Below are 25,301 nucleotides of genomic sequence, written 5' to 3'. Positions count from 1 at the left end.
TTTGTTACTAGCCATGGTCCGGACCATGGTTAGCATTTTACCGTTCACGCTACATTGTATTTCGACGGTCGGCGTGTAGAGGGCGAGTCTACTGTTTTTTTTATGTGTTTTCGAGACACGGTTAGCAGTTCGGCTTCTGAGTCCTGACTCCTGACGCAACGATAGACGTGTGAGGTAACCCTAGTTAGAATCTTACCGTTTCGTTCTCCCGCTAAAAAGAGCTTTCTATCGTCGAAACGATACCAAACCGACGGTATTTTGGGTTTGGGATACGAGTACCGTTGGATCTAGCGCGTGAACTGTAAAATGCAATGTCTACACACACAAAAAAAGGTGCAGGCCGACCGTCGAAATTGCGTGAACGGTAAAATGCTAACCATGTCTACTTCCCCCACCGCAAGAAGTGTGACAGACTGTTCATACAGCTACATTTTAGCCTACACTAGTCACCATGGTCACTAGGCCGCAATACTAGGCTTTTAAGCAGTATGGCATTCAGTAGACCTAGGCTAGATCATAGTACTTCTTTAGTAATACTACTAATACTAATAGTACTAGTAGTTAGTAGATGATCTACGAGTTGTACAGCATATTGCAGTGTTGCAATGCCAGCCTCTGAGTTTGACTGAAATGTCAGGCTGGCCAGGCGCCTGCCGCCTGCACTGCTAACTGCGCCAGAAGAAACTGACATCATCATCATACACATTTTTTGTTCAATTTTCATTGTGCTAGCTCCTTGCTAGCATGCTGTTCACTCAAAATGAATGTGGCATTTCAAGAGTAGTCTTGTTAGTTGAGAGACGCCTAGTCCTAGATCGACAGCTACCGACGACTGCCTCTGAGAAGTGAGATTCTGAGGATCTAGCGAGCGGAAAGGACTCGTTCCTGCCCTGCTTCGGCTAGTGCTTGGCATCAGGCGAGCTGTCTGGCCGTTCATTGCCGGTGTAGATTGAGCAGTAGTCAGGCAAGCTTTTACCCAGCTCGACCTTGAACTTTGAAGGCGACCGATCTAGACTGCTGCCCGGATAAATAGTGGCGCAGTAGTTATTCTGCCCACGAATCACTGCCATTGGTGGATTGATCTACCCTTTGCGTGCACGCCACAGACTCAGGGCCGCGTTGTCACGATAGCAAGGAGGCTCGAGGCTGGCCTCCCTGATAAAAATCGCAAGAAAAGTAGGACAGTATAAAACGTGGAGAACGCCGAATTCTGGAGCTAGCTGTTGGTTGTAGCTGATTTTGCGGGCATTTTCATTGGAAGGGGTTGGATTTCTTCTGCAGCAAAGCGCGCTGTGTGACGTCTGATGTCAAGTACATGACTGCAGTGTACTCAGTAATCCACTGACTGTTCCCGAGCGCTAGCAGTTGCCAGTGAAGTCGAGCAATTATTATTTGAGTTGCCAAGCTTGAGCAAAGCCCAGCGCATCGCTTGGATATTTTCAATCCCTACTATACGAAACGTGTGGGGAGCATGGACGACGGAGCGACGACCGACGGAACGTCGAGATTACCGTGAGTGCCTGTGGGATAAGATCACGAATGCAATCAAAATAGGTGTGCATGCGAACAATTCAGTGTGTTCTGCTGCTGAGTAATCTGAGTGACAGAGAATGCAGCACACGTGTTGAGTGAACACACACCTAGCACACGGGTGTCTTACACTGCCTGTAAATACATGTAGCTAGCTTAGAGGGAGAGACTGCCTTTGTATTGTTGAAAGCGAGGGTCTGGCTATTACTCATCTAGTACAAGTAACTGGCTGCACGGGGTGGATGCCGTTTTGCAGCACAACTCATCATTATTCATTATTCAACAAAAAATGTAAAGAAAAAGCCGTTATGCTACGGAATATTTTAGAAGCAGCCGGGTATGCCCTTTCATTGCTTGTATAATCATGCGCTCCGGAGAACGAATGGACATTGGCACTTCCACCGTCCGACTTTTCTGAAACACCATTGCCACAATAACTGAGGTGGCCCTTGTTCTCTTCACCAGCCAGTCGCAATCTGCCAGGTTTACCAATGGAGGTTATGCGATAACGTAATCAGTTGAGATGCTTTGGTGAAGTCGCGGCGACGCGCTGCACTCACTCTCCCACCAGCGACTCACGCTGCATACGTAACGCCCATACAAAAATACACTGACTCATCCCATGACATCATTCGCATAACCTGTATAGATGTCCCCCCCCCCCACGCACACACATAATGTTAACGCTCGTCTTCATGCCTGATGATGAGGTCAGTAACGCGATGGCATGGTGGAAGCATCACTAGTATGTCAAACTCCGTCATCAGAGGACGCGATATGTGCAGTTGGCCACCAAATCTCAGCAGTGAGACTCCGTTCTCTTTGTCTGTATAATTATGGATCAAGGTTGACTAGCGACGATCCAGCCTTTAGCGGGATTCTGACACCTGGCTGCCAACTTCAATGCGGAATGTGCCGCTATAGGACCATAGAGTATACTCACTTGTTAATGAAGTCTGTCCAATATTTCACACTGGTGAGGCTTCTATCGAGCGCACAAACCTTCCTATGCAAAAGCCCAGCCATGACAGGTCAGTGTAGCTCCTTGCTTTAAACAGAGCTGGACGTGGCTTTACCATGGCGAGCATTAAGTTGGCTCAATTTTGCAAAACTGCGAACATGTGTACATGCTAAATCTATGTGAGCTAGTTTAGAGACATCAGTGACAACTTGGGTCCTCCGTTTCCATTCCCATGACCGTGGAGGCGCTGTGCGCTAATGTACAAGGGTCTTCCAGCGTAAACGATCATTTATTTTATTTGAGGATTTTCCCCAAAGACATAGTCTAAATTGAAAGGAGTTCAATATTTTGTAGGTGCTGAGGACGAACTCTTTCACTCCGAATTCAAAGCAATCACTGTCCAGACAGCGCGTGTCTTCAGTTGAGTTGGCAGCAGCTGTGAGCTTGTCCAATGTGAGGTGCTGCTGAGACATTCTCTGCATGCCAACAGCCTTGAAAGTCCCAGGGGTTCCACACAAGGCTGTCCAGCTGAGTGTGGCAGGTGCAGGCTAGAGCATGGGCTGCCTGAGGGTGACCTACAGCAACACGTGTGCGTCTTCTGTGAGATCCTTGCGTTGGTAGGAATAGGTCAGGGGAATTACGCTACCCCATTCCCTCCCCTCAGATTGATATGCGGGACATGACCGCATGCCTCTATCCTGATGCTCTAGAATGGGCATTAACGTCTTTTGTCCCCCCCCCCCCCCTCACTGTGTATCTTGCAGGTTCACTAAGCTCAGCGATGAGAGTCTTCAGCGGCAGCCGGAGGAAGTGTTTGACTTGCTTGAGAAGCTAGGCGAAGGGTAAGGCGGAGGAGGCGTATGCATGTACCCATGTGAAATCTAATGTGAAAAACTGCCAAACCGTAATGTACATACTTGCATGTGCTTTGGGTTGAATTATGAGGATATCATGTGACGAAATGATCAAACAAGGCATTTCTTCTTGCCTTCCCTTCAACTCTCTGAAATGAAGATGTTGTTTCTCTATGTGTATCTGAGTGGATGAATTAAGTTGCCCTTGAAGCAAGGACACCAATGGGAAACTGTGCGCATACATACTATGCAGTTCAATTCATATTCGATTTGTTTTCTGCGTGTGCAACCGTTTCTACTTTGTGATTGATTTATTTTCGCAGTGGTCTGGTCGAGACACTTGAAGGCAAGGAGCCTTGATTCGTGTCTCTCTTTTTCTGATTGGTTTCTCGCAGTTCTTATGGAGCAGTATACAAAGCAATGCACAAGGAGAGTGGCCAGCTGTTGGCCATCAAGAAAGTGCCAGTCGACACGGACCTTCAGGAGATCATCAAGGAGATTTCTATCATGCAGCAGTGTGATAGTCAGTATGTTGTCAAGTACTACGGTAGCTATTTCAAAGATCAGGACCTGTGGGTGAGTGTTGACTAGCAGTGTGATAGTATGTTGTCAAGTACTACGGTAGCTATTTCAAAGATCAGGACCTGTGGGTGAGTGTTGACTAACTTAGCAGGCGTTGCCCATAACTGTGATGTGCGTGTTGTCGTGTGTTTTTCCGGCCGTGGCATCTGCTTTAGTGTCTACCTACCTACGTACGGTATATTTTCTATTCTTAAGTATGTGCATGTGCGCCGCCCAGCTTGGTTATCGTGTGTCTGGCAAATTTGGGGGGGGGGTCTGTAGATTATGCTCACGATCAGCCACCCGTTGCATAGACACCAGGTGAAGTTGGGCTTCCTGGTCCAGGGTTGAAACGCAAGTCGTTTCATGTACATGTACTAAGGTTCTGTGGGATCTCCCTTGATGCGGCAACAGTTTCCTGGTGAGGAATCCCATCTGAAATCCCTCGTTTGCTGTTGTGTCCGCTCCTTTCTCTATCATGCTCAGATCGTCATGGAATATTGCGGTGCTGGCTCTGTGTCAGACATCATGAGAGTGAGACGGAAGACAGTAAGTTATTTGCCTTGGCCTTAAAGCCGCTTTTACTTTTACTTGATGACTCAGTGTTGACTTTGTCACTGGGATTCACAGCAGCATTCCCACAGTTCTATCTCTTAGCCTGTCACCAGGAAACCCTATATATAGGGTTTGACATAACGCTACACATAAAGACCCTATATATAGGGTTAGGACCCCTAAAGAAAGGGTTTGATCAGTCCTCACAACTGGGCACACAATACACACAGTTTCACTTGGTTTTTTTTTGATATTTTCACTGCATTGCCATTGATGTTAGCAGGAGCGCTCCTACGACGTGCGCGAGTGTCGCCGCATTTGCTGCTTCCGACCCACGTGTGGATCAGCTGATGCAGAAACGGCAATGGCGGGAGCGGCAGCTGCGACAGCCGCTGTTGATGCTTCGCCTTCTTCTTCAGGAGCATCCGACGCTGCTGGAACATCGACATCATCATCCTGAGTCGACACCAGGTCGCCAGGAACATTCTCATCGCCCGAGTTCGTCTCCACTAACTCAAGTTGCTCTTCCTCCATCGTGAAAAATCAAACCCTAGATATAGGGTCTAGAAAATGTTACGACAGCGCTGCACTAAAACTAACCGTACTCGAAGAAAACAGCAACAAAATGATCACGGTCTTCAGCAAGAGAACCGTACGTACATTCTACGTATGTAGGCCCAGGCGTCTAGTTGCCATAGCAGCCAAGTGGGCTCTCAAGAGAGCTCGAGATAGAACGCGCGGCTGAAAACCCTATATATAGGGTTTGACAGGCTAAGAGATAGAGGTTATATGAATGATATCATGGCGGTAAGCCATCGGAACCGATTACATGTGCTATGTATACAGCGTGAGTTGGCGGTTTCCATGGCTTCCTCTGAGCTATTGCATCGGTGCCAAGATGTTGCCAAAGCGTCTCAACCGATAATGTTATTGCCTAACCTCTATTGCTGGAGACATAGTCATGGATGAATGAACATGCTGACTGTGTGCTCGTGCACTCGAGTGTGTTTTTCAGTTGTCATTGTTCCTGTTCTTTGTGTTCTGCATCACTCTGGTACACAGTGCAAAGAAGTGGAGATAGCCTCAATCCTAAAGTACACTCTTCTTGGATTGGAGTATCTTCATGGAAAACGCAAGATCCACCGGTCAGTTGTGGACAGGGAACAGTCCTGTGTATGTGTGTGTGTGTGTGTGTGTGTGTGTGTGTTTGTTTGTCTGCTATTGTTGCTATAGGAGAAACTCTGTGGGTCTACATCCAGTGTACATCGTAATTTCAGATTGACGCGCTTCTCTTGCGACGGGCGTATTTGGTGGTGATGGTGGTGGTGTTGTGTGTGTGTGTGTGTGGGGGGGGGGGGGGGTATGTGTCACACGGTGCAGCAGTGCTCTGTATGCCAAGCACTGTAGTGATAACTCTTTCTAGAGACAAAATCGGCGGCAATGGCCACTATTTGCTCATCATCTCAATTGCACAGCCAGGACACAGCATAAGAAAACGAATGGTCTTCATGGACGTCTTTTCCTACCCAGAGCTACTTGTCAAAGCAATCTACAACCTGGTGTCCCACAGTGCATAACGGCTTCTGCATGAAAAATCCCAAATGCATTTCATATATTGTGTCTCCTCCTACATACTGCTTCCCAGTCTGTTTGTAAACCACCGATAGATATATTTTTTCAAAGCGACCTTTGTAGTTTCTCCTCACAAACACTCGTGCATGCTGACCATCGCGTTAGTCTCAAGTTTTTTCCCCCAGAATGCATCGATAATTCTTCAAAGCCGCATAAAGTGAACAGCACTCAATCAATCTCCCCTCTCCGAAGTACAATTTTACATTTTGAAAAGTATCGCGACATGCACTGACAGACGACCTGTAATGTGTCTAGTCTTGAACAGCTAAGTTTAATAGCCAGCAAAGGACACACTATCCGATTGTCCATGCCAGGTACGTGTGGTATCTAGTGAGTTGATGGCGTTGTTTGTACCCTTACCTGGTGGTGCTATAGTGACATCAAGGCTGGAAACATACTGCTCAACAGCGAAGGACATGCCAAGCTTGGTAAGCCACGCACTTCATAGTTTATACAAGCACATTTAACCATTAATTGGTTTGCGGAAAAAGTGCAAACGGGAAATTCTGAAGAAAGAATTGACTGTCACCACCGGGACCCGAACCAGGGGCCTTTGCTTGAGGCCAGCGATGCTCTAATCTCTGATGAAGCCTTTATGGCTGAAACAACGTGCTGTCTATAGCATCGGGTAACCTCTGAGCCAGGGTGTAATTGTCTGTTACTGTCATCCAAGCAGAGATCGTTCAACATGCTTAACCATTGTGAGTCATACACTGGAATCTCTTGATCACAGATGCTGCACTGGGGACTAGACGTGTGTATCTTGTTTATGGAAGGGCCCCTGTTACGGCATGCATGGCGACATGATTGACAAGAGGTCGGCACTGCACCAAAGGGTCCTGAATGCCGAGGTATCCGTAGCTGAGAATGACCGATATGTCTACTGAGAGGACTTTCTTCAATTCTATTTATGTGGTATCTCGCATACATATTATTATCTGTCATGTGACTCCTGATGCTACTGCTATTGAAAGTACTCACCCTTAACTACCTGTATAATTATGGATTTTCCGCTGCAGTGCGCATACTTGGAAACACACAGTAGGGAGAGGGGACAATTGTGGTTAGAACTCTGTGCATGGGTAATCTTCAGGTAGGCTGGTTGGTATCGCACTAGCAGACCACGTTGATGGTTCCTCTCCTCAAGAACGCTCTGGTCCAGGTGTCGGAGAGTAGGAGCATATTGGTGTGTTGGAACAAAAGCTACCCTGTCCCTGCCCCTCCCGGGCTGTTTAACCTCGATCCTACATAACAAACCTGCCATGCAGATGTCAACTGTGGTGTTGTATCATTTTCTCCCTGTCTTTGGTGATGCTTTCCTTCCCTATGCAGCTGACTTTGGAGTTGCCGGCCAACTAACGGTATGTGCAATGAATGTGGACTGGATCTGGGTTAATTTCTAGAAGAAACAATGCGTTGCAGATGAACATTATAATAGCTATGTATTCCATTGTAGCACAATGCTGCTGTTCTTGCTCATCAGTGCCTGCACATCCTGTTGATGACTACGCATCCATTAGAATTTAGAACGCAGTTGAGCCCGTAACCAGGTCGGGAGTGGATTATTAGTATCAGTCTCGGCCATTGCCATGCTTGTCTCAACCCGATGTAACACGCAGTCATTAGTGAGGTTCTGCCACACGGTATAACGTGCCAAAGTACGTATGGAAACTTCGCCGCGGTACGGGATTTAGTTTGATACGGATTTTTTCATACCGTTTTCCGTATGAAGCGCGGTTCACACGGACCGGACTCCGTGTGAAAAGTGAGCGTACAGAGTACATAATTAACATGTGGCGGGGTGTTCGTGCATGGTTCGAGCATGCTACGTACAGCAGAACCGGTGCAACGTACGAAAAATCCGTGTCAAACTTCACTGCAGTTGACACGGAGTTTGGTGCGTAGTTCCGTGTAGCAGAACCTCTCTAGTAGCAGGTTGCTACCCCCGCCACCCATCCTACTCTTGTGACAATTTCTGTGGAAAGAGTGACGTAAAAAAAGAGAAGAAAACACATGAGAACGAGTTATGCAGCAACTACCCACGACTGTAACACTGAAGATGATAACAGTCAGAAAGTGCAATAATAGATTCTGAGGTACGGACGTTAAAGTTATGGACATTGCCTGGTCCCGGGCTGCCCGGATAAGAGATATTATTATGAGTGTCTTACATGTAGTGGGGCACTGCAAGTCACTCACTATAATGACTACTAGACAAGCATTGATGTCACTTCTACACACGATTTTTGCAGGATACGATGGCAAAGCGGAACACGGTGATCGGAACGCCGTTCTGGATGGCGCCGGAGGTCATCCAGGAAGTTGGCTATGATTGTCGTGCCGATGTCTGGTCGCTAGGCATCACGTCGCTGGAAATGGCCGAGGGCAAGCCACCGTACGCCGATATCCATCCAATGAGGGTAAGGCCACCTGCGCAGGAATGGAGAATTGCAACGGACCGTTTCCATTCCCTCGATTAATACATATTTGATACACTGGGGCTCCCTGCATACTAGTTTGTGAGTGAAGTGTGTGGGTACAGCGAGGACTGCATCTCACCAGCCTGTGTGGTGTCACAGGAAGTGTGAGTTTCGAAGTCTAAAGATAATGTTGAACAGTCTCTGCTGGGATCACAGCTAAGATACACCATAGCTCAGTGGTTAGAGCATCGCTGGCCTCAAGCGAAGGTCATTGGTCCGAGTCCTGGTGGCGACAGTCAATTTTCCTTCAGACTTCTCCCTTTCCCACACCCTCAACTAGTGAATTTAAGACCCCAACGGGTGTATTCGTATCCTGCATTGGAGCCACAAAACAACTACAGTAAAACCTGATTTAAGCGACCACCCCACGGTGCAAGCAAAAGCGGTCGTTAAAGCCAGGTGGTCTTTAGAACCACGTCCCACAGTGTGTGTGTAGAACTGTCCGTGCATGGAAAAATGGTCGCTAAAACGAGAGGTCGCTTACACCAGGTTTTACTGTATTGATCTCAATTGCGAGTAATTTGCGACCCTAGCCGAAAGGATCTGGTGAGTTTGTTTTAACGAGTGCGTGATCGTGTGTGAGTTGGTGTAGTACCGTGTCCACCTTTAGCCCCCTGCTAGCAATTGCACGGTGGTGGGGCATAGTTTTTGACATGTGTGCCCAGTCACTGAGGTTCTGCGCCACCTCTTCGTTCCAGATGAGATGGATGATCACTCAGCCCCCACCCCATACATTGTCATGATTGACTGTATTCGTAATTGCAGCCTGGGTTTTCTTCTAATGTTTTTGCCCAGGCCAATGCACGTGGGTAGTTGGGTACTGTGATGATAGGTTATTTTCATCAAAGTCGAGGAGCTGTGACATCATTCATGATCCACAGCAAGAATGCAACAATGCCTGTATCTATGTCGAAGTAAAATAAAGATAGCATAACTTATTGTGTTCAATTACAATGTATTGACTGTTTTCATATTTGAAGAGGTGGCGCTTCTTCTATTGCTTTTTTTGCCCAGGCCATATTCATGATTCCCAGTATGCCCCCGCCAGTGTTCAAGCACCCGACCAAGTGGTCGCAGGAATTCATCGATTTCCTGGCACAGTGCCTGGTGAAGAATCCCGAGGAAAGACCGACCGCCACAACTCTCCTAGACGTAAGAATGCGCTGTGTAACACTGAGCGGTCGAACCGTAGATGAATTTTGCTGTTACTAACTCACTAATTAATTGCTGCAGTGGGGCATGTGCTTAGCATTCATCCCATGCAGTATTGTACAGGATTACACTGGTCTTTGTAGACAGGTGGTCTTTCAAGACAGGTCGGAAGTCTATGCAGAAACATGGTGTGAGTCCTGAAATGTCTGGTCTCATAAGATAGGTAGTCTTTCAAAACCGTGAGGTAGTCTTTCCAAAGAGGTAGTCTTTCAAGACAAGTCTGACGTTTATGCGGAAATATGGTGTGGGTCCTGTGATGGCCGGTCTCATAAGATGGTTAGTCTTGCAAGACAGGTCTGTATGTACATGTACACTGAAGCATGAACTTGTACTAGCTGCTTGCCATTATGCCATTGGATGCTAGTGTGCCTTACTGCTTAAGTTCATTGATTAATTTCCAATGTGTGATGTGGACAGTGTAAACCTGCCTCATGCCCGGACTATGCAGGCGCGTGCACCGTATGAGTTTTTTGGTGTCTGGAAACCACCTTTTTTCGGGCAATCTTGCCCAAAGAAAAGCGTGCCTACTGGATTGGTTATCCTGCATATGCGTCGATCGACGGGCAGTTTACAGTGACTATGTCCTTATTTCGAAGTGAGAGAGAGTTGCTTTTCATGCAGTTCAAAATACATTTTTCTTTCTTTCTTCAGTGGAGAGTAGCCACAGCAGTACAGAGGGATCGATCTCTAGCTCTGGTTCGCTCATGGATTGGCGATGACGTTCAAGAAATCCGTTTTGTCTCGAAATTTGAGTCAAGCACACGCGATACAAGTCAGTTCAAGGATATGATTGACGATATCTCCTTCCAAACCGTTGACTCAAATCAAGATCTCCACAGCCCTTCGTTGTCGCTCATGTGCGCAGCAGAGATGTTCATCAAAAACGTTGTCGACTGGAAGACGTAAAAATGTGCGTCCATGATCCACTTGCGCTGCTTCAGAATAAAGCGCTGCTCCTGCCGCGACTCAAGGACGCGGGGCTTCGCCTTTCTTCCGCGAGCTTCCATCGAAGCAAGTCCATAACTCTCTATTGAAATCATGGAACATTGCCAATACATGCTGAAAACTTTCGTCATAAGAACAGAAAGAAAGATACGTTGAATGTAAGCAGTGTTTTGATGAAACAAACAAGCCTGGTGTGAACTAGTGAAGTACCATAGACATAGTGCTATACGTATAGACTGTAGACGTGTAGCCTGGGCGGCTAGGCCTATCAAACGTTTACGTGTTCAATAATTATGACAAACATGTATGAGTACATTGACTTTTGCACCCTCTTTACAAATGCTTTTTGAAGTGCTGGTATGTAAAACGTAACCCGGTTTATCCTAGATCCTGCTACCAGTTATACATGTACCAACATTTCCATGTAACATCGTCCCCTCCCTCCATTCCTCATTACTCTTATTTCTGTCCTTTCTACCCCTGCACCTGGTTCCCTCTCAGACGCGTTTGTGCCGGCATGATCTGATGATAGCAGTCGAACGAGCCCCGGATCTCATCAGCACCAGTGTTCATTGGTGCCCTGCACCCCTGATCTTGAGTCCCCCTCCTCCCTAGCCCTCGCCGTTATCTCCGACGGGATGTTCGAGGGATGCGCATGTGCACAAACACATTATTATCCAGTGGGTCTCCATAAAAAAATTGCCAACTCTAGAAACCCCCCTTTCAAGACTCGGTGCACGCCACTGCTATGTATAAGCAGGTTGGTTTGATTGCTCGATCACTCATTCCAATATTCGCTAACAATGCGTGCATCGTGCATTTCATTAGGCAGACGTTTCGTTTAAAAGGTGATATCTTACTAAGTCTTGTTACACGTAGTACACGTACTTAAACGTCCAGTTCTATGCACATGGTATTGGACTGGCATGTACTAGTAACATGCATATACTGTAATCATTTCTCTGTTGCATGCTGTCGCTGTACAGAAAGGGTTTATAAAGAATGCCAAGCCACCGGCATGTCTGAAGGAGATGATCGAGGAAGCTCTGCAGCTGATGAAGGAGCCCAGGCATGAGAGTGATGTAAGTTCAATGTGATATTGCACGGGGGCAGTTTCACTTCACAGAGAGGCGTGCATGTGCTGAGGACAGCTGCCGAACAAAGAGTGATGTTGTTTCACTGTCACACTGCACTTCGCCCGTTTGATACCGGGAAAGACCCCAGGCCTGGCCACCATCACGTGAATAATTATGAGCTCGATCTGTGGGGCAGTATCTCCATTGCTTCATCAAGCTTGGCACACGTAAACCGCAAACCCATCCAGGGTGGGATTTCACCAAGCTTGGAGTACAATGATCATGCATGTGTTGTTTTTGTGGAGATATCATTTTCCAGCACAATACTCTCTCCTATAAGAGCCACCTGCACATTGCGGAGCATGTAGTGTATGAGCATTGTATGAGCATAACTACTAAGTAGGTTTGAGATCAGCACAGTAGTCGTTATAGTTCTACATGTACATGTGTGTACCGTGCATGCCATAGCCACATGTGCAGTACCGGTATGTAGAACAAGCAGTAATAATATTACTACTTGTTACTGCATAGCACTTGCATGCATCCTTCTGCACATGCTCATGGTCATGGCCGTTCCCTGTACTTTCCCTGTTTTTTTTTGTGAGTTTGGGCGCTCCTTGGGGTGCCACTGCCGGGAGTTCACTTTTTCAACACCTTGGCCTGCATGGGGCTGTCTCCATACACGAGGACACAGGGTGTCTGTGCTGCAAAGTAATCTTGCTCACGTAATTCACGATGCCAACTATAGTATCACTGCCCAATGAATCCATCCTAACATGGATGCTGCACCACGCGGACTAGTAATTGTTTTGGCTTCTTGTTTACCTTTTGCACTTCTATCACTTGGAATGAGGGTGACATGGATGCAGCTGACAAGGTTTTGCACTCTTGTTGGGCATTGGTTGTGAGACTTACTGTTAGCTGCTCCACTCCAGTCTCTCCGGAGGCGTGGGTTCGAATCCCACTGCTGCCACCAGTGTTAGCTGCTCCCGGAAGTCCCCTCACACCGGAACACAGGGGTTTTATATGATTGGATTATAGAAGTATTCGACAAGAGTGTAGACAGAAGGAGAACAGGACAATGACCACTCAAGACTAGACTAGAACAGAACAGAACTGGAGACCCACTGGAGCATGCGCTCTTCTATATGTGAGTCTCATTGCCAAGGGGAACGAGCGGGAAATACGAATAGTGAGTATGTACAGGTCGTAGCATTAAAATACACCTATTACACTTACCAACTCACCCTCGCCGTTAGGCGGTGCATCTGCCACCCTGGTATCACAGGCATTGTGGTGACCTAACACAAGCGAAACATCCCAAGCGATCATGGCTACAAGCCAGTACTATGCTTCAAGTGTGTGAATCGGAATATCACATCACCTTTCCTAAACTCGGATGTTGAAACAAAGTAATCGTGGATAACTCGTAACATTTTGTCCTTTCTCTTTATCTTTCCTAAAGTTTTTTTTTTAAATTCTGCATCTGCCACCTTGGTAGCTCATGCATGATGGTGGCCTGACACAAACATAACAAGCCGGTTGTGTTTCTCAACATATTGCATAGCAGGTGGTAATGCGAATATGTGAACTTTTTGCCTTTATTCATCAGGATGAAGAAACAGAAGCCGATCAAAGCCTGGGAACGATGATATCTCATTCAGACTCGAGCAAGGATAGCCGATATAGTCAGAGATGGGCCGGTGGTTCAGGCATTCCCTCGGAAGGTACAGCATTATGAATGTGGTACTAGATGTTCTATATCCCCATTCAGCCTTCTCCAAGAGATTTACCTCTGTGTTCCCAGCTCAGCATGACAAGGATGCAGCAAATAGGATAGTTTCGGTCTTTGACCACTTTGTCAGTGGGCTGATCTACTCGCCTCCCACCGCTTTAGTCTTTTAGGAGCTACGGATGCTGAAAACTCAGTCCAACTGAGTCTCAAGCAAACCATGGAATTTTTTCCCGCTCGACGGATCGCCCACTTCAACTTCACATTACACGCTGTGAATGAGAAGCTTAACCCGGTTGCATGCTTGGCCGGCGATTTTATCTCGTGCAGTGAGCAGACGAGATATGAACTACACTACTCTTTGTTTTGTCTCCACTCCTCCTAGGAAATACTATGCTGCTCAGCCAGCCGAATAGTGTACCAGTGTCAGAGCCTGGCTCAATCCGAGCGTCGACGCAAAACACCATGGTGGTGAACAGCGAGTCAGCACGCTCCACCATGAGTGAGCAGAGCAACGGCACGGGCGGCACAGCGGCAAGCTACAGCAGTATGGTCATATGCGAGGATACACCAGACGCTACCATGAAATGTGAGTATGCCAGGGCACACACGCGTGCACACACACACACACACACACACACACACACACACAAGACAGAGGTGACTGTTGATAGTTTTGTTTTCCAGGACTAGCAATGAGGCAGTGGTTGTTCCTAATCACCTGTGCTATTTTTAAGATAACTCTTCAGAGCCGTAGCTGGCAACCCTTGGTTGGAGGTCCATAATCTAGTGCTACTCCGCTGCTGCACACTGATCAGTGCATGCAGTACAGATTTGAGAAGGGCATGTCATGCATACTGTACCAATCGGGACTACATATGGCACTGTTTTGAGCTCCGATTCCCCATACTGGACCTGTAAGTTATCAGGTGATGGCATTCCGATTCAGAACATGGCCACACACGATGCTTTGGTGTACATAATTATAATGTGTACTACGACAATACTGCTTAATGAAATCCAATCGAGTGAGTCGAGTCAGCGCATGGGTGCACTGTGCATCTCTAGACCTGCTAACACTGGGATTCTCACTGGAACAGCCGGCGCAAAGGCGATTCACACGATTGGATTGTATTCACCAGCACTGTAGCTATAACTCGGACTGCATGTGCAGACTCATCGTCCTGGTACTCAGCTCTCTTCCTTCAGTGGCGGGTTTCCGCAGTGCTGCTCAATGAAATCCGGTCACGTCACTCAAGTACGCGCCGGGCGTTGCGCAGCCCCAGACCTGCGAACACTAGGCTGCGAAATGGTGCAAGGCGCAGACTTGAGTGACGTGACTGGATTTCATTGAGCAGGACTGTATTTCCAATGTTTGGTGTGTACGGAATGCCAGGGCGCAGCACAAAACTGCTTTGTGGAGCAGGCACATTTTTTACACAGCTGTTCCCGTGTTCTTGTCTCACGTTATCCATTCTTGTTTCTTCTTGTGTGGGTTCTGTGCATAACCTAGTGATGGATGGTTCTGCGTCCAACACTGCCCAGTCGGTAAGCGCTGACGGTGGTGCTGGGGCAGGTGCTCTGGCCGGCAAGCGCAAAGCGCGACAGGAGTATCGGCCGTCCTACATGGATCACCTCGACAAGATAGAGAACAAGTTTGCGCCTCCCTCGCAGTCCTCTCAAGCGAAGCCTGCAGGTAGGGACAGCCGAGGTGATGCTGGTGCTGGTGGCTGGTGGCAGTGCTGGCGGTGGCGGTGGCGGGGTTGGAGGTGGGGTGGCGCTGGGGGTGGCGGTGTGGTAGAGTAGGGGGTGGGGGTGGGGGGGGGGGTGAGGTAGGGTAGGGGTGGGGGGGGGGTGAGGTAGGGTAGGGGTGGGGGGGGTGAGGTAGGGTAGGGGTGGGGGGGGAGGGGGGGGGGGAGGTAGGGTAGGGGGGTGGGTGAGGTAGGGTAGGGGGGTGGGGGGGGGTAAGGTAGGGTAGGGGGGTGGGGGGGGGGGGTAGAGTGGTAGGGTAGGGTGGCGGTGTGGTAGAGTAGGGGGGTGGGGGTGGCGATGAGGTGGGTAGGGGGGGGGGGGGTAGAGTGGGGTAGGGTGGTGGTGCCAGTGTGGTGTTGGGTAGGGTGGGGTAGTGTGGTAGTGCGGTAGGGCAGGGACTGGCGTCACAGATAATTGGCATTGATCTTTGATTCAAGACATTGTGCCACCCACATAGATTGTTCAACTGACTGATGCTCGAACACAATGCGCATTGTGTTCCATTGTGCATAGGGAAAAAGGCCCATACCCGGTATAACCTGCTTGCTAGTCAAACAGACAAGGTCCGTGGTGTATCCATATATGTTCTGCCTGTTGTACGCATTGCCCTTTTGCACTCGCGTGTGTACGCATACTAGTACACACATGCATCACGGTTTTCTGCCTGTCCTTTGCTATGGACAAGAAGTCTTTTCTCTTTGTCTTCTGAAAGATAAGTCACAAACCCTACCTCGTGTGTTTGCGTTTGTTGACACAACATGGCGCAGTGAACGTCTTACTTTACCTGTAGTCTTAGTATACTAGTAGTTCCATTGCAGTTGTAGAGTAGCCCACCTGTAGTGTTGCTCTCTGCCCGTTTTCGTTTCGCTTCGAAAATTGTCCGTTTCGAAGTTCTAGAATTTTTTCGTAGCCTTGTAGTACGATATCGATAGTTGTGATTTCGCCATGGCGGATGGTGCTAAGTCACAGCCGGACATCAACCAACTGGTGCAGCTGATCCAAGCTCAAGTGCAAGCATCTGCCCAGCGCGATGCGCAGCTCCAAACTCTGTTGCAGTCAATGTCGCAAGGATCATCAAGCAGCACGAGTGCACCTGCTTCGTCTGCTCCTGCTCCATCCACCAAGCTCGTCGCTGTGGATCGGCCCATATTGTTGTCGTCGGCGAATCTAGCTGAATTTGTATCGTGGAGCGAGGCCTGGGAGGACTACTCCCGGTGTCAGCTGTTGTCAGCGCAGCCCCGCGAGACAAGGATGGCCGCGTTTAGGCAGGCCTTGGATGAGGACCTGCGACGTTTCGTTCGTGAAGGTGTGATTGTGGTGCCAAACACCCATGATGTCCCGGAGGCCATGGTTGAACTACGCAAGTTCATCCGGCGCCAGCGCAACCCCCTGCTGGACAGGATTGAATTTTACCGCCGTGCCCAGCAACCTGGAGAGACGTTCGACGCGTGGTACACATCCCTGAGGGAGTTGTTTCATGCGTGCAACTTCTCCGGGTTGGATGTCTGTTCGACATGCTCAGGGCGTATGTGTCAAACATGCCAGCAGTCGCTCCAGGCTAACACGGATGAAATTCTGCGAGACCGCATTGTTACCGGCATCCTGCAGGATGACGTTCGACACAAGCTGCTGGCAATGAAGGATCTAACCCTGGCAACCTGCGTCGACCTATGCCGCGCCGAGGAGGCTGCCAGTCAAACCTCGTCACGTATCCCCAGTCAGGCCACTGGAGACGCGTCCGTGAGTGCCGTTCGTTCCAGCTATAAGAAGCAGAAAGGAATGGCATCCAAGCAAGCTCGAGCACCCGCAGCCAAGGATACCAAGTCTGGCAGCAAGCCCTCGCCGGACAAGTGTCCCAACTGTGGCCGCACCGCTCATAGCAAGCGACCCTGCCCTGCTGCGGATCGCAAATGCAACGGCTGCCAACGCACCGGTCACTTCTTATCCATGTGTCCGTCTGCTTCTAAGAGGACTGTTGGTCAGCTGAAGCTGCAACGTGCCGCGTCCTCCCGTGAAGGGGCTACCATAGCCGTCAACACGCAGCTCGTGTCTGCGGACAAGCCAACCAGTTTGCGCTGGCTTCCTGACACCGGCAGCGACATCAACGCTATTGGCCCTGCACACCTCGAGCTCCTCGGAGACTTTATTGAGAATCTGCCTCCCGACAAGGATGTTGTGCGCACCGCTGATGGCGCACCCTTGACCAGTCTTGGCAAGATCCAGGCGACCTTGACGCTCGATTCCGTCACACACGACACCACACTGCACGTGTACAAAGGCCTGGATGAGGCACTGCTATCCCGCCAAAGCCTCTGTGCCTTGAATCTGTTGCCTGCTTCTTGGCCCTCCGTGTTTGTCCGTTCTGCCCGTACTGAACCCAACACGGCCCGGCAGCTCCAACAGCAGCTTCTGGAAGAGTTTGCCGACGTTTTCGACAGCTCACAGCTTCCACCAATGGATGGTCCGCCCATGGACATTCAGTTGGAACCAGGTGCAGAACCCAGCTGCGTCCGCACTGCTCGCACCATACCGTTTGCCTACCGGGATCAGATAAAGTCCCAACTGGACAGTATGGTCGATGATCGCATTATCGAGCCAGTCACAGAACCCTCTGCGTGGTGCCATCCGATCGTTCTCGTTGAGAAGAAGGGCACAACTGAGATGCGACTGACTGTGGACCTTCGAAAGCTGAATGATCAGGTACGCAGACCCACCCATCCTGCTCGTACACCACATGACGCAGTGGCAGCCATCGGCAAAGCCCGCTACTTCACGAAGCTCGACGCCCGACATGGCTATTGGCAAGTCCCGCTGTCCGACGATGCCAAGCCGCTCACCACCTTTATCACACCGTGGGGGCGGTACCAGTTTCTTCGCAACCCGCAGGGCCTTGTCTCGGCTGGTGATGTATTCAACTCCCGTACCGACGCAGCGTTTGATCGCCTCACCAACTTCGTAAAAGTGGTTGACGATGGTCTTGTGTACGATACGGAACTGACGACTCATTTCACCCACGTTCGTGACGCTCTGCTCCGCGCCCGTCAGCACGGCATTACCCTGAGCGCCAAGAAATTCGTCTTCGGCGTCCCAGAAGTCGACTACTGTGGCTACCACATCAACACGGATGGTTACACCGTTGACAGTGACAAGACGGCAGCCATCACTGATTTCCCAGTACCCGTTAATCGCACTGACGTCCGCTCATTCTTCGGGCTAATCAATCAGTGTAGTGATTTCTCGCCCCGTATCGCACAGCTCAGCGACCCGCTTCGCCCGTTGCTGAAGTCCACGAATGTGTTCCTGTGGGAGTCGGCACACACTGACGCGTTTAACGCCGTCAAAGCTGCCCTGGCTTCTCCCCCGATATTGTCGTTCTTTCAGCCTGGCCGACCGCTTCGGTTAGAAACTGATGCGTCCGTGAAGAACGGACTTGGTTATGTTTTGTGGCAGCAGCAGGGCGACACCTGGTGCATACTCCAATGTGGAAGCCGGTTCCTCTCTGATGCCGAGACGAGATACGCCGTCATTGAGCTTGAATGCCTTGCGGTTACCTGGGCAGTACGCAAGTGTTCGATCTATCTCTCCGGTGCTCGGTTCGAAGTTATTACCGACCACCGCCCGCTCATCCCTATTCTGAACTCCTACTACTTGGATCAGATAGAGAATCCCCGGCTACAGCGGCTCGTCCTGAAACTTCGGCCCTATCAGCTACACGCAACCTGGCGGAAAGGCACGGATCATGCTTTCCCTGACGCTCTGTCCCGCCATCCAGTCAGCGACCCCTGCCCTGACGATGAACTGGGTGAGAGTACTGCCTCTCAGGGCGCTGCTATCCGTGCGTGCACGCTTGATACGTCTGGTGGCCTGAAGTACCACGCGCTCCGCTCCGCCGCCCAGGCCGACGCTGACTACCAGTGCCTAGTTCAGTTCATCGTGTCTGGTTTCCCTGCTAAGAGGTCCCTCATGCCTGAGTCACTCCAGCCGTACTGGAATGGTCACGAGCACCTCTCTATTGACAGTGGTTTAGTGATGAAAGGACCCCGTCTCTTGATTCCCGTCGCTCTCCGGCAGCGTGTCTTGTCTGATCTGCACGCATCCCATCAAGGATTGACGCGCACGAAGTCCCGTGCCCGGCAGATTGTATTCTGGCCACGATTGTCAGCCGACATCGAGCATGTTGTCCGCAGTTGTGACAAGTGCCGCCTGCACAGCGCCTCACAACCGAAGGAGCCACTCCGTGTGGACGATCGTGCTCCAGATCTGCCATTCCAGCATTGCAGCGCCGACCTGTTTGAGTGTGAAGGCCTGCAGTATCTAGTGTATGTGGACCGACTAACCAGCTGGCCCTGCGTTGCCAAGCTCGGACGCACTGCCTCCTCTGCAGACGTCATTCGGTCTCTTCGCCGCTGGTTTCCTGACATTGGTGTCCCCGAGGTACTTACCAGTGATGGTGGCCCTCAGTTCCAGTCCCATGTGTTCGCTAAGTTCTGTGATACCTGGCACATCCGTCATGCTAAATCCTCTCCCCATTATCCGCAGTCGAATGGGCTTGCCGAGAATGCCGTGAAAGCCATGAAGTCGCTAATTCACAAGACCACTAGTAATGGCGACCTCGACGTGGATTCCTTTCAACGTGCGTTGCTTGAGTGGAGGAATACCCCGAACGCCACTGGTCAGAGTCCAGCCCAAGCTCTCTACGGCCGGCCTCTGTCGTCTTTTGTGTTTGCCCACCATTCCAGCTTTGCTCCTGCATGGCAAACACACGCTAATGAAGTTGACCAGCGCTCATCACACTACCTGGAGTCGACTCAGCAGCATTACAACCGCTCTGCTCGGTCCCTTCCTCGTCTGTCTCTTGGAGCACATGTCGACATCCAGCATCCCCGGACCAAGTTGTGGTCAGCTCATGGCTCAATCGTAGCCATTGGTCAGCACCGGGACTACTTGGTGAAACTTCCAAGCGGCCGCATCTATTGGCGCAACCGCCGTTTCCTCCGACCAAGAGTCTCTCCTACACCCCCGCCAGCTGCAGCCGTCCCTACTGTTTATGCTCCAGACGCGGCACAAGGCCAGACACCAGTTGCCTCTATTGCCCCTGGTGTACATGCCCCAGCACAGCCTGCACCACGCCGCAGTCATCGCCATCGGCAGCAGAATGTCCCGTTTAATGTGATATCCACACGCGGACAATCTTATGACTGATGACTTTGTCCTCATTCTGTTTCTGCTCTTCTGCCGGACCTATGACTGTTGCTGTTACTTATGCACTTCATTGCTGCTGTGTTTTTTTTGTTTTTGTTTGTTTTGATCAGATAAATATGTCTTTTATCTCAGAAGGGGCGTGGTGTATCCATATATGTTCTGCCTGTTGTACGCATTGCCCTTTTGCACTCGCGTGTGTACGCATACTAGTACACACATGCATCACGGTTTTCTGCCTGTCCTTTGCTATGGACAAGAAGTCTTTTCTCTTTGTCTTCTGAAAGATAAGTCACAAACCCTACCTCGTGTGTTTGCGTTTGTTGACACAACAGTCCGTGCACCCGTCAATGATCTAAAGCCAGTGCCGTTTGTGGATGGCGGGGTTCAGGCAGCTATGCGTGTGTGTGTTCGGTTGATAAACATAATGATAATACGGCGAACAACGTGCCACACAACTTGAGACTGAGGGGCCGTGTGCATCTAGCTGCGTACAATGTGTAACAAGTTATGTGTATGGTACATCATAAAGATCCCCCTCCGAATTTTTTTCCCACGGATAACACCGCCGACTCCCGGTCATACCACTCCTCACTGCCTGGTGGTGCCCCTGTGCCGACCGAATGAGGCTTCTTTGCATTCTCTTTCTGGTGCGCGCGTCCTTGCAGGCCTGGGGTCGAGTGCCGACTATTCCTTCCTGGCGAGCTTGTCGTACGAGGAGCTAGCCAGGAGGTTGTCCACCCTGGATCCAATGATGGAGCAGGAGATTGAAGAGCTGCGCCGAAGGTAAGAATGTGATTGTGAAACCTGTTGGGTGATGCCTGTGCTCTCGAGAATGGTATTAGTTCCGATGGCAATAGCATGGTGGTCAGCTCCCATCACACCTGCTTCTGTATACAGTGAAATCTGTAACTAGCGACCACCCCTTGGCGCCAGAGAAAGCGGTCTTTAGTGGCAGGTGGTCCTTAGTTAAGAGGTTAGCACTGCACAGCCATATATTAATGTGAGACCGTCCGTGCCTGGCGAAATGGTGTGTAGTACCAGGCTGGTCGCTAGTCACGGCGGTCTCTAGTACCAGGCTGATCACTAGTCACGGTGGTCTCTAGTACCAGGCTGGTCGCTAGTCACGGTGGTCTCTAGTACCAGGCTGATCCCTAGTCACGGTGGTCTCTAGTACCAGGCTGGTCGCTAGTCACGGTGGTCTCTAGTACCAGGCTGGTCGCTAGTCACGGTGGTCTCTAGTACTAGGCTGGTCGCTAGTCACGGTGGTCTCTAGTACCAGGCTGGTCGCTAGTCACGGTGGTCTCTAGTACCAGGCTGGTCGCTAGTCACGGTGGTCTCTAGTACCAGGTTGGTCGCTAGTCACGGTGGTATCTAGTACCAGGCTGGTCGCTAGTCACGGTGGTCTCTAGTACCAGGCTGGTCGCTAGTCACGGTGGTCTCTAGTACCAGGCTGGTCGCTAGTCACGGTGGTCTCTAGTACCAGGCTGGTCGCTAGTCACGGTGGTCTCTAGTACCAGGCTGGTCGCTAGTCACGGTGGTCTCTAGTACCAGGCTGGTCGCTAGTCACGGTGGTCTCTAGTACCAGGCTGGTCGCTAGTCACGGTGGTCTCTAGTACCAGGTTGGTCGCTAGTCACGGTGGTCTCTAGTACCAGGCTGGTCGCTAGTCACGGTGGTCTCTAGTACCAGGCTGGTCGCTAGTCACGGTGGTCTCTAGTACCAGGCTGGTCGCTAGTCACGGTGGTCTCTAGTACCAGGCTGGTTGCTAGTCACGGTGGTCTCTAGTACCAGGCTGGTCGCTAGTCACGGTGGTCTCTAGTACCAGGCTGGTCGCTAGTCACGGTGGTCTCTAGTACCAGGTTGGTCGCTAGTCACGGTGGTCTCTAGTACCAGGCTGGTCGCTAGTCACGGTGGTCTCTAGTACCAGGCTGGTCGCTAGTCACGGTGGTCTCTAGTACCAGGCTGGTCGCTAGTCACGGTGGTATCTAGTACCAGGCTGGTCGCTAGTCACGGTGGTCTCTAGTACCAGGCTGGTCGCTAGTCACGGTGGTCTCTAGTACCAGGCTGGTCGCTAGTCACGGTGGTCTCTAGTACCAGGTTGGTCGCTAGTCACGGTGGTCTCTAGTACCAGGCTGGTCGCTAGTCACGGTGGTCTCTAGTACCAGGCTGGTCGCTAGTCACGGTGGTCTCTAGTACCAGGCTGGTCGCTAGTCACGGTGGTCTCTAGTACCAGGCTGGTCGCTAGTCACGGTGGTCTCTAGTACCAGGCTGGTCGCTAGTCACGGTGGTCTCTAGTACCAGGCTGGTCGCTAGTCACGGTGGTCTCTAGTACCAGGCTGGTCGCTAGTCACGGTGGTCTCTAGTACCAGGCTGGTCGCTAGTCACGGTGGTCTCTAGTACCAGGTTGGTTGCTAGTCACGGTGGTCTCTAGTACCAGGCTGGTCGCTAGTCACGGTGGTCTTTAGTTACAGGTTTTACTGTATATGTTATCTTGAACCTTTCATTGTTTGTCATCTAGTCTGGTGCACCTGAACCGCCATTACTTTGCCACAGAGGGAGGGAGAGGGGGGGGGGGGGGGCAGACCTATTGCACATGATCTACCACATGATGATGATACTAGTGAGCCATGTTGTTTCTCCAACTCCTGTCAGTCACTGCATCAATGAGTCACATGATACCGGCCATGTTGGTTCCACTGTCCACACAGACTAGAGTCTGGCCGTTTTTCTGGGCTGGTCTAAGCCAACAAGGTGGCTGAGAACTGAGGTTCCACTGTACCAAGAGTAGATAAACAAGAGTGTGCAACTCGCGGATGGGTTGGCCCAAGGCGGAAATTTTTGTGTGCACTTGGCCGGGCTTTACAGGACGAAGTTGGTGCCCAGCACGTGCTCTCACATTGCTCTGCGGCAAAATGCGTGTGCTCTGTGTGACACGCGTCGTGTTTTCTGAAAAAGGTGACGTCAAAAAAATGTCCGGGACTATAACATTCTCCTTCGCTGTTTCTGTTTCAGATACCAGTCCAAGCGACAGCCCATACTGGACGCTGTCGATTCCAAGAGAAGGCGCATTGCCGTGTCGCCATAGCAATCTAAGCTGCAGTCTTGTCACCGACCCACTGAGTTGTATTTTCGTCCCCTTGAGGTACCAATTGTAGTTACCTGTAGGCCCGGTAACCAACTCGTTGACACTAACGTATTATGAACGTCGTCACTGGACTATGTAATCTCAGCTCTTCGTATGTTGTACAAACCAGGGAGTAGTAAAATACTGGTATTTTACTACTCCTGGTACAAACTCACCTTCAAGTTAGCGAGTTCGCACCACCACTACCACCGCTATGTACAGTATCGCAGCATTTTGACTTTACCTACCAGCTGAGCACTAGCAATGCTCGATACTTTCTACTAGGATTCTGTAGTGTTCCGGCGCCTGCCTTGTTTCATGTAGCCGTGCTTTGGGATGGTGGTGAGCTGATCAGGTATGCAAGACTACACTCATTTCCCTAAACACTGACCATCTGACGAATTTTCACGAAACCTGGCTGATTTTTTGAGTTTGTCCATACTGATCATGTTTTGCGATGTTCCTTGTCTAGCTGTACTGCAATTCGACTTGCATGAACTAAATTCAATTTAGCCTGTATCCACTCCTTCTGCTAGTCCATGACTGCACTCTGTGGAGGCTGTCCATGCTTTCCATGTACGGGACGGGAACAGGCGGCGCATGCCTTGTATATGGATGGCTGTGTGCATATGGCAGTGCATTCATAATCTTTGCAACCCGGATAAACTTTATAATGACATTGAATATGCCCAATGCTGTAGACATTGAGTATGCTGGTGTACATGTTGCATCCGCCGAGCTACTCAGCGAGTGTGCCCGCGGATAGCTGTACGGGAACATAGAGAACCTTGTAGTGTACATATCCTTGTTATTCTTTCCGATTTCCGCTGCTCTCATGCGGTGGTAGCGTTCTGCCAAGGATTGCCTGTAGGGCTTGCGGGGCCTGCCTGCAACTGTTGTGTTCGTAATGTGCTTGGCACCATGATACGGCTGTATAGTTTGCACATAGAAGTTTGCTGTATAGTTTGAAGTTTGTAGTTCAGCGTCGTAGAACAGTGGCTGCACATGCTGCATATCTACATGTATAATATCCATGTCGGTTGCAGCAGGCCTGGCCGCTGACCGGCCTTCTACTCACTCACTGTGGAGTATGGACAAGTTTCCCACAGTCTTGTGGTTCCTAGTTGCACTGATGATGTTGAAAATACCCAGAACATGAAGTGTTGATTGCCAGTTGTGCCACATTGCATTTTGCGGGTACTTTCAGGTCGTGGGACGATCCTCTAGGGCTCCATGCATTTCCCAGTGCCGTGATCACGAGCAGTTGGCCACAGCACTGTGGGGTGCCCAGTTGAACCATCGGCCCGGCTCTCGGCAGTCTAATTGATACTGATAATGAGAAGTTGTGTGGGTCCCTGCTACAAAACTGCTGGTATTCTGGAGTCTCGTATGACTGGATCTTGGACTTGGATGCAAGGGGGGGGGGGGGGGGTGTCCGGGTAGACTAGATTACAGTGTGTGTGTGTGCGGGGGGGGGGGGGGGGTTGGGGTGGTAGGTAGACCTAGCCAAGAGAGGCGACTCCCTGGCCTGGCGACCTGTCTGCTAGCTGCTCATGTTGCAAAAGTATCCGCCAGCGGGATTCGAACCTACGCTAGCGCTAGCAGGGATCACACACACCCGTGGGCGTGGCTCCTTCTTGCTGTACATTGCTCCCCCGCCAACACTGCCGTGTCCTCACGCCACGCC

At 50.3% G+C, this 25,301-nt stretch overlaps 1 protein-coding gene across 1 annotated transcript; it reads left to right on the top strand.

The window, feature by feature from the left end:
• The first annotated feature begins 777 nt into the window (after positions 1-777).
• On the top strand, positions 778-24,335 carry LOC135822677 (serine/threonine-protein kinase 3-like). The gene is made up of 15 exons (XM_065335494.1): positions 778-1,512; positions 3,256-3,333; positions 3,741-3,921; positions 4,393-4,455; positions 5,524-5,606; positions 6,469-6,521; positions 7,426-7,454; positions 8,346-8,513; positions 9,588-9,725; positions 11,717-11,812; positions 13,419-13,533; positions 13,924-14,127; positions 15,052-15,234; positions 21,158-21,275; positions 23,503-24,335. The coding sequence occupies exons 1-15, from the start codon at positions 1,472-1,474 to the stop codon at positions 23,573-23,575; spliced, it is 1,623 nt and encodes a 540-aa protein (XP_065191566.1). The 5' UTR covers positions 778-1,471; the 3' UTR covers positions 23,576-24,335.
• The last annotated feature ends 966 nt before the right edge of the window (positions 24,336-25,301 follow it).

Source organism: Sycon ciliatum, chromosome 8 (assembly GCF_964019385.1).
Source record: "Sycon ciliatum chromosome 8, ocSycCili1.1, whole genome shotgun sequence".
Classification (NCBI taxonomy): Eukaryota; Metazoa; Porifera; class Calcarea; order Leucosolenida; family Sycettidae; genus Sycon; species Sycon ciliatum.
The sequence above is the reverse complement of the archived record's forward strand: the minus strand, read 5'-3'. Positions and strand labels throughout refer to the sequence as shown.